The sequence below is a fragment of the Haemaphysalis longicornis genome, unplaced genomic scaffold, assembly GCF_048455015.1.
Source record: "Haemaphysalis longicornis isolate Haplotype H1 unplaced genomic scaffold, Haemaphysalis longicornis Haplotype H1 scaffold_12, whole genome shotgun sequence".
In the NCBI taxonomy this organism is placed as follows: Eukaryota; Metazoa; Arthropoda; class Arachnida; order Ixodida; family Ixodidae; genus Haemaphysalis; species Haemaphysalis longicornis.
The window spans coordinates 100,568,106-100,580,505 of NW_027526225.1; the positions used below are offsets into that span (position 1 = coordinate 100,568,106).

General features: G+C 44.7%; 1 protein-coding gene and 1 long non-coding RNA gene across 3 annotated transcripts in view; one reads left to right on the top strand and one right to left on the bottom strand.

Moving 5' to 3' along the window:
- LOC144163104 (uncharacterized) overlaps positions 1 to 12,400 on the bottom strand; it is a 350,313-nt gene that overhangs the window by 126,771 nt on the left and 211,142 nt on the right. The gene's annotated exons all lie outside the window — the stretch shown is intronic.
- Positions 1 to 12,400, top strand: part of LOC144163098 (neprilysin-1-like) — a 107,308-nt gene that overhangs the window by 32,287 nt on the left and 62,621 nt on the right. For both annotated transcript variants that reach the window (XM_077693900.1, XM_077693901.1), the window contains 3 exons: positions 1,872 to 2,097; positions 3,716 to 3,814; positions 6,906 to 6,983. In XM_077693900.1, the coding sequence (XP_077550026.1) occupies positions 1,872 to 2,097; positions 3,716 to 3,814; positions 6,906 to 6,983 (403 nt within the window). The remainder of the gene's footprint in view (positions 1 to 1,871; positions 2,098 to 3,715; positions 3,815 to 6,905; positions 6,984 to 12,400) is intronic.

Here is a 12,400-nt window from a genome sequence, read left to right on the forward strand (position 1 = left end):
GGTGTACTGGCGATAGATACGACGTCAGTTAGGTTGTTTCCCGGCATAAAACACTATCGTGCCAAAGTATAAAACCCGAAAACTAACAACCCTAAGTATAACGTACTCTTTAGCATTAAAGGTTGCTTCCCCGCAAGAAGACCTTGTGTGCAGGGGTGCATCCCTTACAGGCCACTTGCTTCGTTGTACTCGCGTCATTTCCGGGACGGATATGATATCAGCGAAATTTTCCTGCATCAATAAAGCTTAAAATTACTTCCACATGTTTTTCTCTTTATTGCTGGACCGTTGAGATATTGACCTACTTTTTGATGATACAGGTAGCCAATACAAATGTGTAAAGACTGTTCTAACAGATGGTTTCATAACAGTCATGGAATATGAAACATTGATTTCTGGCAAAAAACCTGTTTTGACGGATTTTTCAAAACTGTCCATCCCATTGATATATCCAATTTGTTTTGTGTTTTAAATTCTGCACGCAAAATTGCCCAAAGCTAATTTCAGGATTTTGTCCCAACAAGGCGAGCAGGATTTTTTTAAATTACACTTCTCGAGATGTGGAATTCATTACAATTTTCCCGCATAGCATGTGGCTCGCCATCTGCTGGGGATTTCTAAAACCACACGCCTCCCGTAGGAGCTCACTTTTGTAGCGAGAGCTACAATTGCCGTGTCCTCTCCGTTTCGTTGTGGCCAGTGGCCGCACCGCGAGCTGAGCGGTTGCTTAGCAACCGTCGAAGCTGGACGCGCCGATCTCCGCGCCATCTGGCATGACATCAAAAGAGGAGCCGGTACAACCGCATTGCAACAACAGAGGAGGAGCCGGCGTTGCATCGTATATATCCCTTTCAGTCGCCAATTATTATATTCACTGCAGAAAAACTTCGTATTTGGAGGTTTAGCAGTGCCAAGTGTCTAGAGGTAAGAAAAAAAGTTCAGTCGCTCTAGAATACTTATTACGCAAATGGTGTCACTTCCTCATACGGAGACACCATTACTCAATCCTGCTTTTCCCTATGCAAAAAATAATAAATATCCTGCGGCAGTTTACAAACAGGGCGGTGAAATAATAATTTCTTCACGTGAAAGAGGTGTTTTTAGCCTTTATAAATGATTTACGCCACAGTAAAAGAGAACTTACGACGGAAACACACCGGAGCTCCCACAAAATTTGGTGGAGCCCATTTTGAAACGATGTTTATGAGTGCAGTTCCGCCATTCCACATCACATGGTGTTACCTTTCACTTCCGTAGGTTTCGAACATAAGCCGCACCGCTCTGCAGCAGGAACTTTTTTCGTTTTCACGAGGAAAACGACGAAGAAAGTCGCGTCTCCGTATGGAGACACGGTGACTGAAAGGGATATAGAAGGGGCGTTTCGGTGTTACTCGTCGTACGATATGGAACGTGAGTCGGTACGAAGCTAAACGATAAAGATGTAACCGTACAGAGAACCAAGCTAAACAATAACATTAACCGTACCTCTCACTACGCAGACCCAGGCATAACTGAGAATTTTTATCACAAAACGGTGACAGATGGGTATCCTTGCCACCTACCAGATAATACTTCCCATGAGTAAGTACTTGTTTGAACGCACCATCCTTAATTTGTACAATTTGTTTCGGGACAGTTCGAAGAAAGCCCGAGTTCCAGCCGTTTCCCACAACCACACACCTCAAGGAGGAGCCAATGTACTAACAGCGGGCAAGAGTTGCTAATTTTCTAATTGTGTCCCACTCCGAAATGAGTAACAGATAATACAACAAGTTATATACGCATACCTGTAGTTAGTATAGCGGCCCACCCGGGCATCACCGGCTACTGAAGCTAGTTTGTGATGAAATCCCCGTAACATTGTTTTTCAGCTCGACGATATTCAACTACATTGGCATGAGAAAAATGCTCGATTGGGCAGATCAAGCATCAGAGGATTTCAGAAAGGCTCTTTTCGAGCTGCAGAAGGCACTATGGGGAGTCAAGCAGGACACACCAAGATGGAAAAATTGCGTTGATCTGATGAACGCAGAAATGAAAGAAGTGACTGGCTACCTGTACGTAACAAAGAACTTTCGCCAGGAAGCAAAAATGGAGGTAAGACTATTCGCAGGGCTGATAACTGGCCTCATGGTTCTTATAGAATTAATATTTACCCACCAGCTCCTTTCCACTGCAAAAAGCAAACCCTGACGGTGCTCTAAACATTCTAAACAATTCTCTTTATCAGAAATATCGACAGTTTAGAGTAAACAACAAACCTTGAGCACAAATAAAATAAAACCATCCGTACCGCAGCTATTCATACTGAGCCCATCGTTTTCTTTTGTTTCTTACGAGAAACATTACAGACATATCCAAAACCCCAATCTACGCATGGCGAAGCAAATGTTTTTTGATAAAAATTAATACACTCTTGGATCGATCAAAAACAGCTGCTTAATGTATCTTTGGGTCTGGCTAAGGAGGAATAAGCTGTGGTTAAGCCCTTCAGAAACGATATGTATAATCTTTCACCTCATGAAAGTAATGTGTGCTGTCATAAACGCCCTCTTCGAAGCACACTGCATCGACAGAGACTGGGAAATTTTCGGCAAGTACGGTTCCAGGACGGTTTAAGCTGGACAACATAAGTAAATAAACTAAGCGTGGAGCGGGAACCACGAGGTGTTTACAAAACTTTAATTTTGCCGCAACGTAAAGAAATTGCTATAGTAATGTATCTGCGTCGTCGTTCTTCAAGGTAATATACCCTAAGTAACCTTGAGTAGAAACAAATATAGTGCATATTTTTGTGGCTGCTTAAGTGGTGACGTCTGTCCTTTTTGTTTGTTTAAATTTCTTTTTTTCTCCAGAATACTAAGCTTATCAGCTTGGTATTCCGTAGCAAGAAATGAAGAATATCTCAGTAGATATCAATACCTCCGAAACGTTCGTCTCATGATTGCATATATCGTTTCATTTGCAAACCGGCTAGGCATTTTGAGATAGCTGCAAATATGATATGAGAATAAGATTTGCGATCCTAATTAGGAAGATTACAGCGAGAACAGCTTCAGACAATACAAACACGAACACACGAAACAAGAACCACCCGAAGTTGAGAATCGCCTATCAATTACCTTGTATTGTTAACAAATCGTCGACAAATGAAGCTGTTATAGTAAATTGAACAAATTAATCAAGGCCATGGTGCTTAATACCCACACAAAGATGAACAGGCAGAATAAAAGTGGCTCTGTTTATTTCCTTTTTTTTGTAATGCACTTTTTTAAAGTCACAGCTTGCGCATTTCCTAGGTACGATTCTTACATTTACAAGTTCTTTTTTCTCTCTTGATGTTACTGAAGCCAATTTTTGTGCGCCATTATTTTTAAACAGGAGTGATTATCTACCCTCAAGAAATCCTTATTTTTTACTTGTTTTTAAATTTTTATCTACAGTGCATAAAATGCCGTTCTTGGTTTTACTGTTTCCATTTGTAACTACAGAGAACAGCACAGGGACGCGAGCCTGACCTGGTTTTAGCTCATGCATCTGCAACAGACCATGGGAGGTCTGTTGGAATTAGGTTTTATTTCACTTTTCATTCTCTTAGCCAGATTTCTTATCAGATAATATAACGCAAGCGTAAGAGATAACGACGCCTCACTCCCGCAATCGCGGCTAGCAAGTAAGCAGTGTATTTGTTGGAAAACTATAACCTGCTTTTCAGGTCGAAGATATGATTGATGCGTTGAAAGAGGTTTTCAACGAAACTCTCCAAAAGAGCACGTGGATGGACGCCGACACCAGACATGAAGCAACCTTAAAGGTACGAAAGAAAGCACAGTATGACGGCGCTCACGTGCATAGCTATTTTTTGCAGCCAAGCTGTCTATACGACAGAAAGGTCACTAGAGGGCGCTGCAGTCCGTCCCCTCGGGGCGTATGTCGGAGCTTATGGAGGGGCTCCCACCCCTTGCTGCGTTTCTCGCACTAACATGAGGTCTGGGTAAAGTTTCCTTTCGACACATGAAACCATACGCGTTACCATGCGGCCACGAAGTTAAGTTTAAACGCAGAGTAGCTACTGTTTTACTGTTTTTGTTTGTTTCTTTGTTTTTTTTTTTTTTTTTTTGCCATCGCTGGCCTCGTCGTCTGCTACAGACGTGTCGTCTGCTACGCGTCGCTTGACCGACCAAGCGCCACGGCGATTTCGCAGGATGAAACGTGTTGTTAGGCAGTAGTCGGCTGCCGTCTTTTCGTCAGCAAAGTGGCAGCCATGCAATTTGTCACCAAGCATTTTTCACTTGTTTGCTGCTTTCTTCAAGTGTTCCCACTTCGGACGTCCGTATTTAATGGACTGCATAAACATTGAGACTTTAAAGAAATATGCCGTACTGACCAAGGTCGCCGCTTGGGGAGATGATCAGCGCTGCGCTCGCTCGGCCCTCAATCTAGACGCGAATCTCAAGCATGCCGAGTGAGCGCAGCGCTCATTTTCTCGCCAAGCGGCGACCTCAGCTATTCCCAAGCGTAGGAGGGGTGCCCGCCGCGATTAGGAAATGCTAGATTGAGCACACATGCGGCCGGGCGGCCCCACTGTTCGCACTCGAGAGTTCGGGGTGGCGGGGGTGACTCCGCGGCTGCCAGCACGTGCAGATTGCCAGCATGTGCGGTTTCGAGAAGCGGGAAGCCGCCGGGCGTCTCCTTCCCGGCCCCGCGTTCGATGGTCCTCCTTTTCTTCCGTTCCTTCAATGTTTCCCGCCTGCATTAATCCACCTAAAGCCGCCGCCGCTTTTTTCGCGATAAATTTCCCTACAGCGCAAGAAATGTTTTCAGTAGTGCAAGATTGCAACCGTTTCGCGCGAAAACTAAAGATGATGATGATTGTAGGGTTTAACGCGCCGACGCAACGCAGACGATGAGGCGCGCCGTAGTGGAGGGCTCCGGATTAATTTTGACCACCTGGGGATCTTTATCGTGCGCCGAAATCTCGTAAACACGGGCGTTTTTGCTTTTCGCCTCCATCAGAAAAGCGGCCGCCGCGGCCGGGAATCGAACCCGCGACCTCGTGCTCAGCAGCGCAACACCTTAGCCACTGAGCCACCGCGGCGGGTGCGAAAACTAAACAGACCGGTGCTGGGGACCCCATATCCACCGCTTAAGATCAGGGGGTCTCCCAGGATGGAGCCCTGTTTCTCGGAGGTGTTGCGTTCAGGCGTTTTTAGGACCTCGGAAAGTCGACAACAGATGTTGAACGTCAGCTTCTGACGCACGAGTCACACAGAAGGGAGGGGCAGGTGACCGCAAACGGCGCGTGATAGCGGGCAAACCAGGCGTGGGTAAACTACTGGGGATAACGCCAGTCCAACTCGAAGCATCGACAGCAGGACCTCCTTCCAACGAGCCTGCCAACTTGGGAGATCAGTTCCAGGCGGTCGAAGTAGAGAGCGCGTGGCGCGCCGGAGGTTCTGCTTTTCCACCAGCAGTTTTTCTATGGTGGATACTGGAAGAAGTGGTAGTGGCCGTGAGAGGCGTCTTCGGTGGCAGGCCCACTCATATCAGTCTCGCTCATTGCACGACAAAGCGACTTCACCTTTTCGCAGCAGCGTCTACAGTGTCATATAAAACCGGAGAAATAGCAGAAAACAGGCGTAGAACGTAGGCGGAGTAGCGAGTCCTGACAGGTCATTCCGTGGTTCCCGCCGCACCGTCGCTCTAATCCATACTTCTACCTCAAGCGGGTCAATGTATGTCACCAAGGTTGCGAACTGAATTTCCTTAAAGACAAGCACCATCGAAAGGTGGTCGTGTCAGCGGCCACCCCTTTATTAGAATGTGACTTTTTAATGTTTGTTTCATATGAGGCGGGTGATTGTTTCAAGAGTTATGATATATCAACCTAATTCAATCACGTTTATTTTCGGATCTCAAGGTTTCTGCAGTCCACTGGAGGTCCGAAGTGGGAACACTTGAATGAAGTAGCAAACAAGAGAAATAATAATCAGTGCATTTCCACTCCGTGAAGAAGGATTGTCTGCCAAACTGAACACAGTCTACAGAGTGCACAAAAGGACAAAGTTTGCTTTTTTTGTGTGTGTGTCGGAGCGGCCGCCGCAAACCACGCATGGTAGTTTTTCTTCTTTAAGGCTTTATAAAACAAATACCGCCTTATCGCGCGGATAACCGATGAAAAGTGAGTTTATTTGAGCAAGCAAAAACAGCAGCTTGACATATTCACTTCAGTGTCCCTTTAAAGAAACGAGTGAACCAAGAAACAGACCCGGACAGGTCGCTGCGCCTGCCTCATTTGTTTCATCCTCTTCGATTACCATGAGCAGAACTTGCTATAACGAAAGCGTTCTCAACGAACCGATGGCGTTCTGTCAAGAAACGGATGCATTTCCCCGTAGACCGGCTGGTGGACCTAACAGCTCTGATAACATCTCTGGACACGCGGCGAGTGCGCGGAACCGGGCTTCCATTGTGTCCGAACGCTTACTTGAAAATCACCAAAAACAAACGGTTCCAGATAAGACAAAACACAAATCGATCCCGAAGAAGGAGTACAATAGCATACCTTTATCTCATGAACTATGTATCGGTATACATTTAAATCGTTCGTGTAGATGCGTTTACTTCTGGGGCGTAAAATTTTCGCATGCGTTAGTTCTTTGTTCGCAATTGTTCTTTTTGATGGTTTGACGACCTATTCGACACACTTTCAGCAAAGGTTCGACGCACTTTTAGCTTCCCATAATCTCTCAACATTTTAATGAAGGAATGGTAGATTTTTGACACGAAAGTAACAAGGTCGACGAATTTTGTTTCAGTGGGAATATTAATCAAAAGTGCTGAATTAAACTAGCTAGAAACATTTTTGATTCCCTTAAGATCTTGAAGGACATTTCTTTGTATAGGTACAGGAAATGCGGAGAAAAATTGGTTATCCACAGTGGTTACTGAACTCAACCTATCTGGACGAGATCTACAAATACGTAAGTACTCGTCATTCTGCCACGTAGTCCACTGAACTGACGCACTGAGGAACTGCTTTTGCGTGTTTGTTTGATTTTTCTCTACCGTCGCCTGCAATGTCACAGACATAGGACAGCAGTCGTTGTAAATAAATAAATAAATAAACATTTAAATAAATAAATAATAAATAAGCTGCGCAAAAACAACCAACCAACGTGTTTTTTGCCCGCACAAATCATCCATCAAGCGGTAACTTGCATTAAAAATATTAACAACTACCTGAATGAACAGAAAATTGATATTGGCATTTTGTTAGACATAAGCTTTTGATTCCGTAGATCACGCAATACTAATGAACAAACTGGAACGCTATGGTTTCCGTGATAATAGCGAGTTTTAGCTGACCGTTTTTGACGGTCCGCTCCGCTCCGGCAGCGAGCGGGAGCGCCATTGCGCATGCGTGGCGTGCTTGGCGGCAAACGGCGTTGGCTCCGGTTGCGCTGAGCGAGCCGCCGGTACCGGAGCGGACCGTCGAAAACGGTCAGCTAAAACTCCCTAATATACTAGGCTTCCTCAACAGCTATCGACAATACCATCAGCAGTGTGTACAGCTAAACGCAGAGTGTTCCGACTTCCTTCCCATGACCCACGGCATCCCACAGGGCTCCGTACTGGGACCTATTATATTTTTACTGTACATAAATGATCTTCCACTTTGTATTAGCAACGCACAAACAATAATCTACGCTGACGACACAGAGTTACTAATTTCAGGAAAGTAAATGAAATACTGAGTAACGAAGTAGAACGCTTGTCATAATAGACCAGCATAAAACGTATGCAAAACTAAATATATTACATTTTCATCCCCAAGCAAACACATTGCGAAAATAAACCTAAAGTTATCAACATCTACAGTTACTGAAGTTGAATCCCACTGTTATCTTGGTGTAATATTGGAAAAGGAAGGCGTTATAAAGCCCATATATATAACATCTGTTCGAATCTGAGCACAACCTGTTTTATTCTATATATCAAGCACAACCTCTCCCCTTACAAACATTAAGAATGCGGTATTTCAGCATATTTCTCTGTCATTTACGTACCGTATAGAGCCATGGGGGTATACTTATCCATCGTACCTAGACACCATCATAACATTACAAAAAACAGCTGTCAGAAGCATAACTTTTTCGAATCGTACGAAACACTGTACTCCAATATTGAAAAAAAAGATTGGTATTATGCTCTTCTTAGTCGTCAGAGACTACTAAACCGCCTGTATTAGCTACGAAACACTGAAAATAACAACCCTCTCCCAAATGAGTTATTTATGGCCCCTCTAATCGAAACCAGACACTAAAAAGAAAGAATTTCAACATTCCAGCTCTCAGCAATATATATGGTAAACGTACAATAACCTACATTGAACAAATCTATGGAATAGCCTTCCCATCACTGTGAAGCAATCTACTAATTTCTTCCTTGCGATAAAAAAGCATCTCGAAAAAAGTGAACCTCTACCTTTCGTATGATCAACAATTCAACACCTGTGAACATTTCAACCTGATTCTTTCAATTCCTCTCTCTTAATTCCCCTACACGACGTGGAATTTGTGGGGACAAAAATTGATTTCCACCTTTTGTTTTTGTTGCTTATATAATTACATTATTTATATTTTATAATATTATATATATATATATATATATATATATATATATATAATAAGTATATGGAGCTGAAGCTTGGCGCCTCACTAAACAACTGGAAGGCAACTTAGGTCGGCTCAAGGGGCCATGGAACGAATAATGATATGAGTAACATTTAGGGACAGGAGACGAGCTAACTGGATTAGTGAGCAAGCACGAATAGATGATATCATAGTTCAAATAATGCAGAAGAAATGGACTTGGGGTCTCCATGTAATGAGAAGAACTGACAACCGGTGGACCACCAGGGTAGCGGAGTGGATACGAAGAGATGGGTCTAGCAGAAGAAGGCCAATAACACGATGAAGGGATGAAATAAGGAAGTTCGGGGACAAAAAATGGACTCGAGCGGCGCAAGCATAGAGGTCAAGGTCAATGAAAGAGACCTTCGTTTTGCGGTGGATCTTAGTAGGCTGGTTTATATATATATATATATATATATATATATATATATATATATATAGGGAGTAGTAGAACTTTGAAGATGGTAGAGAACACAAGAGAAGAAAAACTTCGAACAAGGTAAAAGCACGATTGTGGCCTACGTTTCAGCAAAGAGAACTTGCTTCCCTCAGGGCCCCTTTGCTGAAACGTAGGCCACAATCGTGCTTTTACCTTGTTCGAAGTTTTTCTTCTCTTATATATATATATATACAGGGCTGGATTAAGGTGGGGGCTACGGGGGCTGCAGCCCCGGGCCCCCAGCTGTCAGGGGCCCCGCTCAATCATATGAAAAAAAAATATTTTGAGTGTGCTCGCTGCCCAAATTGAAAGTTGAAGGTAAGAGCTTCAACCTCACCTTTGCACCAAAGCCGACTCGTGACAGGTGGCGAGGAGTAAGGGGGTGGGGGCTCACGTTATGGTTGACAGCCTTCGAGTCCATTTCAATTTAATTTAGTTTTTCCTACTCCTCTTCCCTGTTTTCCCGAGGTTTATGAGAAGACGTCTTGAACCAAAAGTCGTGGGTACACAGCTTGAGCGGGCCTTAGAAGCCACAAAAAAAAGGCCCCGAGCTCGGCTCCGGTCTTTTTGGGCACAGGTCGTTTCGGTAGTCTTTTTCGCTACAGGGACATTGAGGTAAGCGGACGTTTCGGCGCGCGCACGTTTCAGTATCAGAAAGGGTCAGGCATGCGAACAATGAAATAATGTCTGAAGAGCATTGTAAATTGTTTAAGCCTGAGGGACGTTATATGTAATTATTGACAACTTAAGCACTGCCCTCGGGCTCATACACAGTTTCTGCCACAAATTTCAATGTATAGAGCTTGAAAAAGAAGTTTATTGCGATGACGACCCGTTCAATAACGCTAGCGGATTAGTTTAATCGCAAAGCGTGATTGATATTGGCTCGATATTCTCGCTGAGTGGTCAGGGTATATACGGTTATTTAAATGTTCAAAGGTTGTGTAGGCCACTCGCGAGGTCATTTGGCTTCAGCACGCGCCTCTGTGCTGCAGCCTCTGCAGGCTGTCTGAGCAACAAGCAGTTCGGAAGCTACATATCCGCGCGACTCCATTCGTAGAGTAATTCTCTAGGCACCACTCCGTGTGGACGCAGAGGCCGCCGGGCCAGCCCAACCCTAGCGGCTCCCTTCGAGCTGGGGAATCAGCAGGCCTAGGCGGTGTGAAGAACTCAGGCGTGGGCGCCAAATAAAGCAATAACAACGTGTTTCCGTTCGGGATGACGAAAGCTGTGCCCACTTAAAACCCCTTCGATTGCGTCTTGAAAACGGACCTCCGCCGCGACTCGGGGACGGTAAGCTGTATGTACCCGTGGGAGCTTTTCGCTTTGGAATGAGCTTCCGGACGGCGCGGCCAAAGGGCGGCCCGCAGATCTGGTCCCGTGGGGGAGTGGCGGCACGAGAGAAGAGCCCCCGAAGGAGCGCGGGAAAACAGTGGACGCGGCAGAATGCGTTGAAGACTTGAAAACGAGAGGTCCACCCACACTCGCCTCCGTCGTAGACACCGAATGTAATCGAGAAGCTTTAGCGTGTTTACACTGCCAGTTACGGCCGAACAACGACCCGACCGATCGACAACGAACTACTGACTGCTGGAACTGTTGCGCAGCACCGGCGGGAGCAGCAGCGCGGGGGTGAGCAGAGACATTCTATCCCTATTAATCTGTTGCCTCATGCCATCTCTCGTGCTCACCTGTCGCTCTCCAACCCAAAGGGGACCCATTAATGCGTAACGTCTTGCCAATTAGCAAGACCATCACAGCTGCGCAACAGGACTTCATCACCGCTGAAAATTCGACGGCCATGCGCAAACCCATGTACGAAGCGGGCCGCTGCCCAGCCTAAAAAGCGACATTTTCCTGCTTATCGTCTTTGTACTAATCGTGCTGTGATAGGAAGGTTGCGTTGCGCGACATGCGTGAAGTGAGCCCCCCCCCCTCGCCCCCCCCCCCCCAAACTCCTTCAAAGGTGGCGCGTGTTTTAACCGCCGCGTGCTTTCTCGTCTGCGCGGGTAACCTACCGGATTTTGGCCCGTAAGCCATGGCGGCGAACTGTTTGGCAGATGCTGGTGAGTGACAGCTGCCTGCGCTGACTTTGAGCCCTCCCATATATGCAGGTGGAGTACTTCACAATAAAACTAAAACCTTACAGGCTTAATAACATATGCTTCTTGTAAGAAAATACTCTTCTATACCATGTCGTGTGTAGGCCAACAAGGCGCTTCGATTAATTGCGAATCTGTGATGGACCAGCAATCAAATCATACTAACTTATACGCCTGATAAAATTCGTTATATAATACTAGGCATCAAGCCAACAAATTAGTTTGCGAAGAGGGTAAAATTCGCATTAAAATTTTAGCCTATTAAAGCGGAATCATCAGCATCATCATAATCATCATCATCATTGGGGCCCCGAGGACGCAGTAGCCCCGGGCCCCAAAGTTTCCTAATACAGCACTGTATATATATATATATATATATATATATATATATATATATATATATATATATATAGCTAATGAGAAAATGGGAAAAGAGGGGCTCGGTGAAATAAGACAGACAATAAGGGTTGGCAGTCAAGAAAACCTCGGAAAGCAAAGGGGAGGTTGCGGTGGGTCATAGAAACAGATGAAGAATTTTTTGAAAAGTGGTCGTGGGTTCGGATCCCATCCGGCGGGCATTTTTTCACCACTTTCTTTCCGACTCAAAAAATTCATGGGTTTCTATGACCCACCGCAACCTCCCCTTTGCTTTCCGATGTTTTCTTGACTGCCAACCCGTATTTTCGGTCCCATATATATATATATATATATATATATATAGATAGTTAAAGAGAACACTGACGAAGGCTTGCCCCAAGCCGAAACGTTAATACATTTTCGTTCGTTACCCTTTAGTCTTCTCTTTCACTGTACATTTTTACCGGCCCCATCGTACTTCATTCATACGCTATTTATATATATATATATATATATATATATATATATATATATATATATATATATATATATATATATATAGTGAGCGTGAACTTGGCATACGAGAGGTTTTCCAACGGGAGTGGCTAATATCCCTTTTATACTTCGTTGGCGTTTCCACATAGTGCGCGTTTACCATCTCATTTCACAAAAACAGTAATTTACTGGCGTTTCGACTGGTGGCCCAGTCGAAACGTCAGTAAACCACTCTTTTTGTTTTTAATCGTGAGTCAAACATTTGCTCAAATATTGCTTCTGCCTCCTCTGAAAGTTTCTTCTAGTGCTTA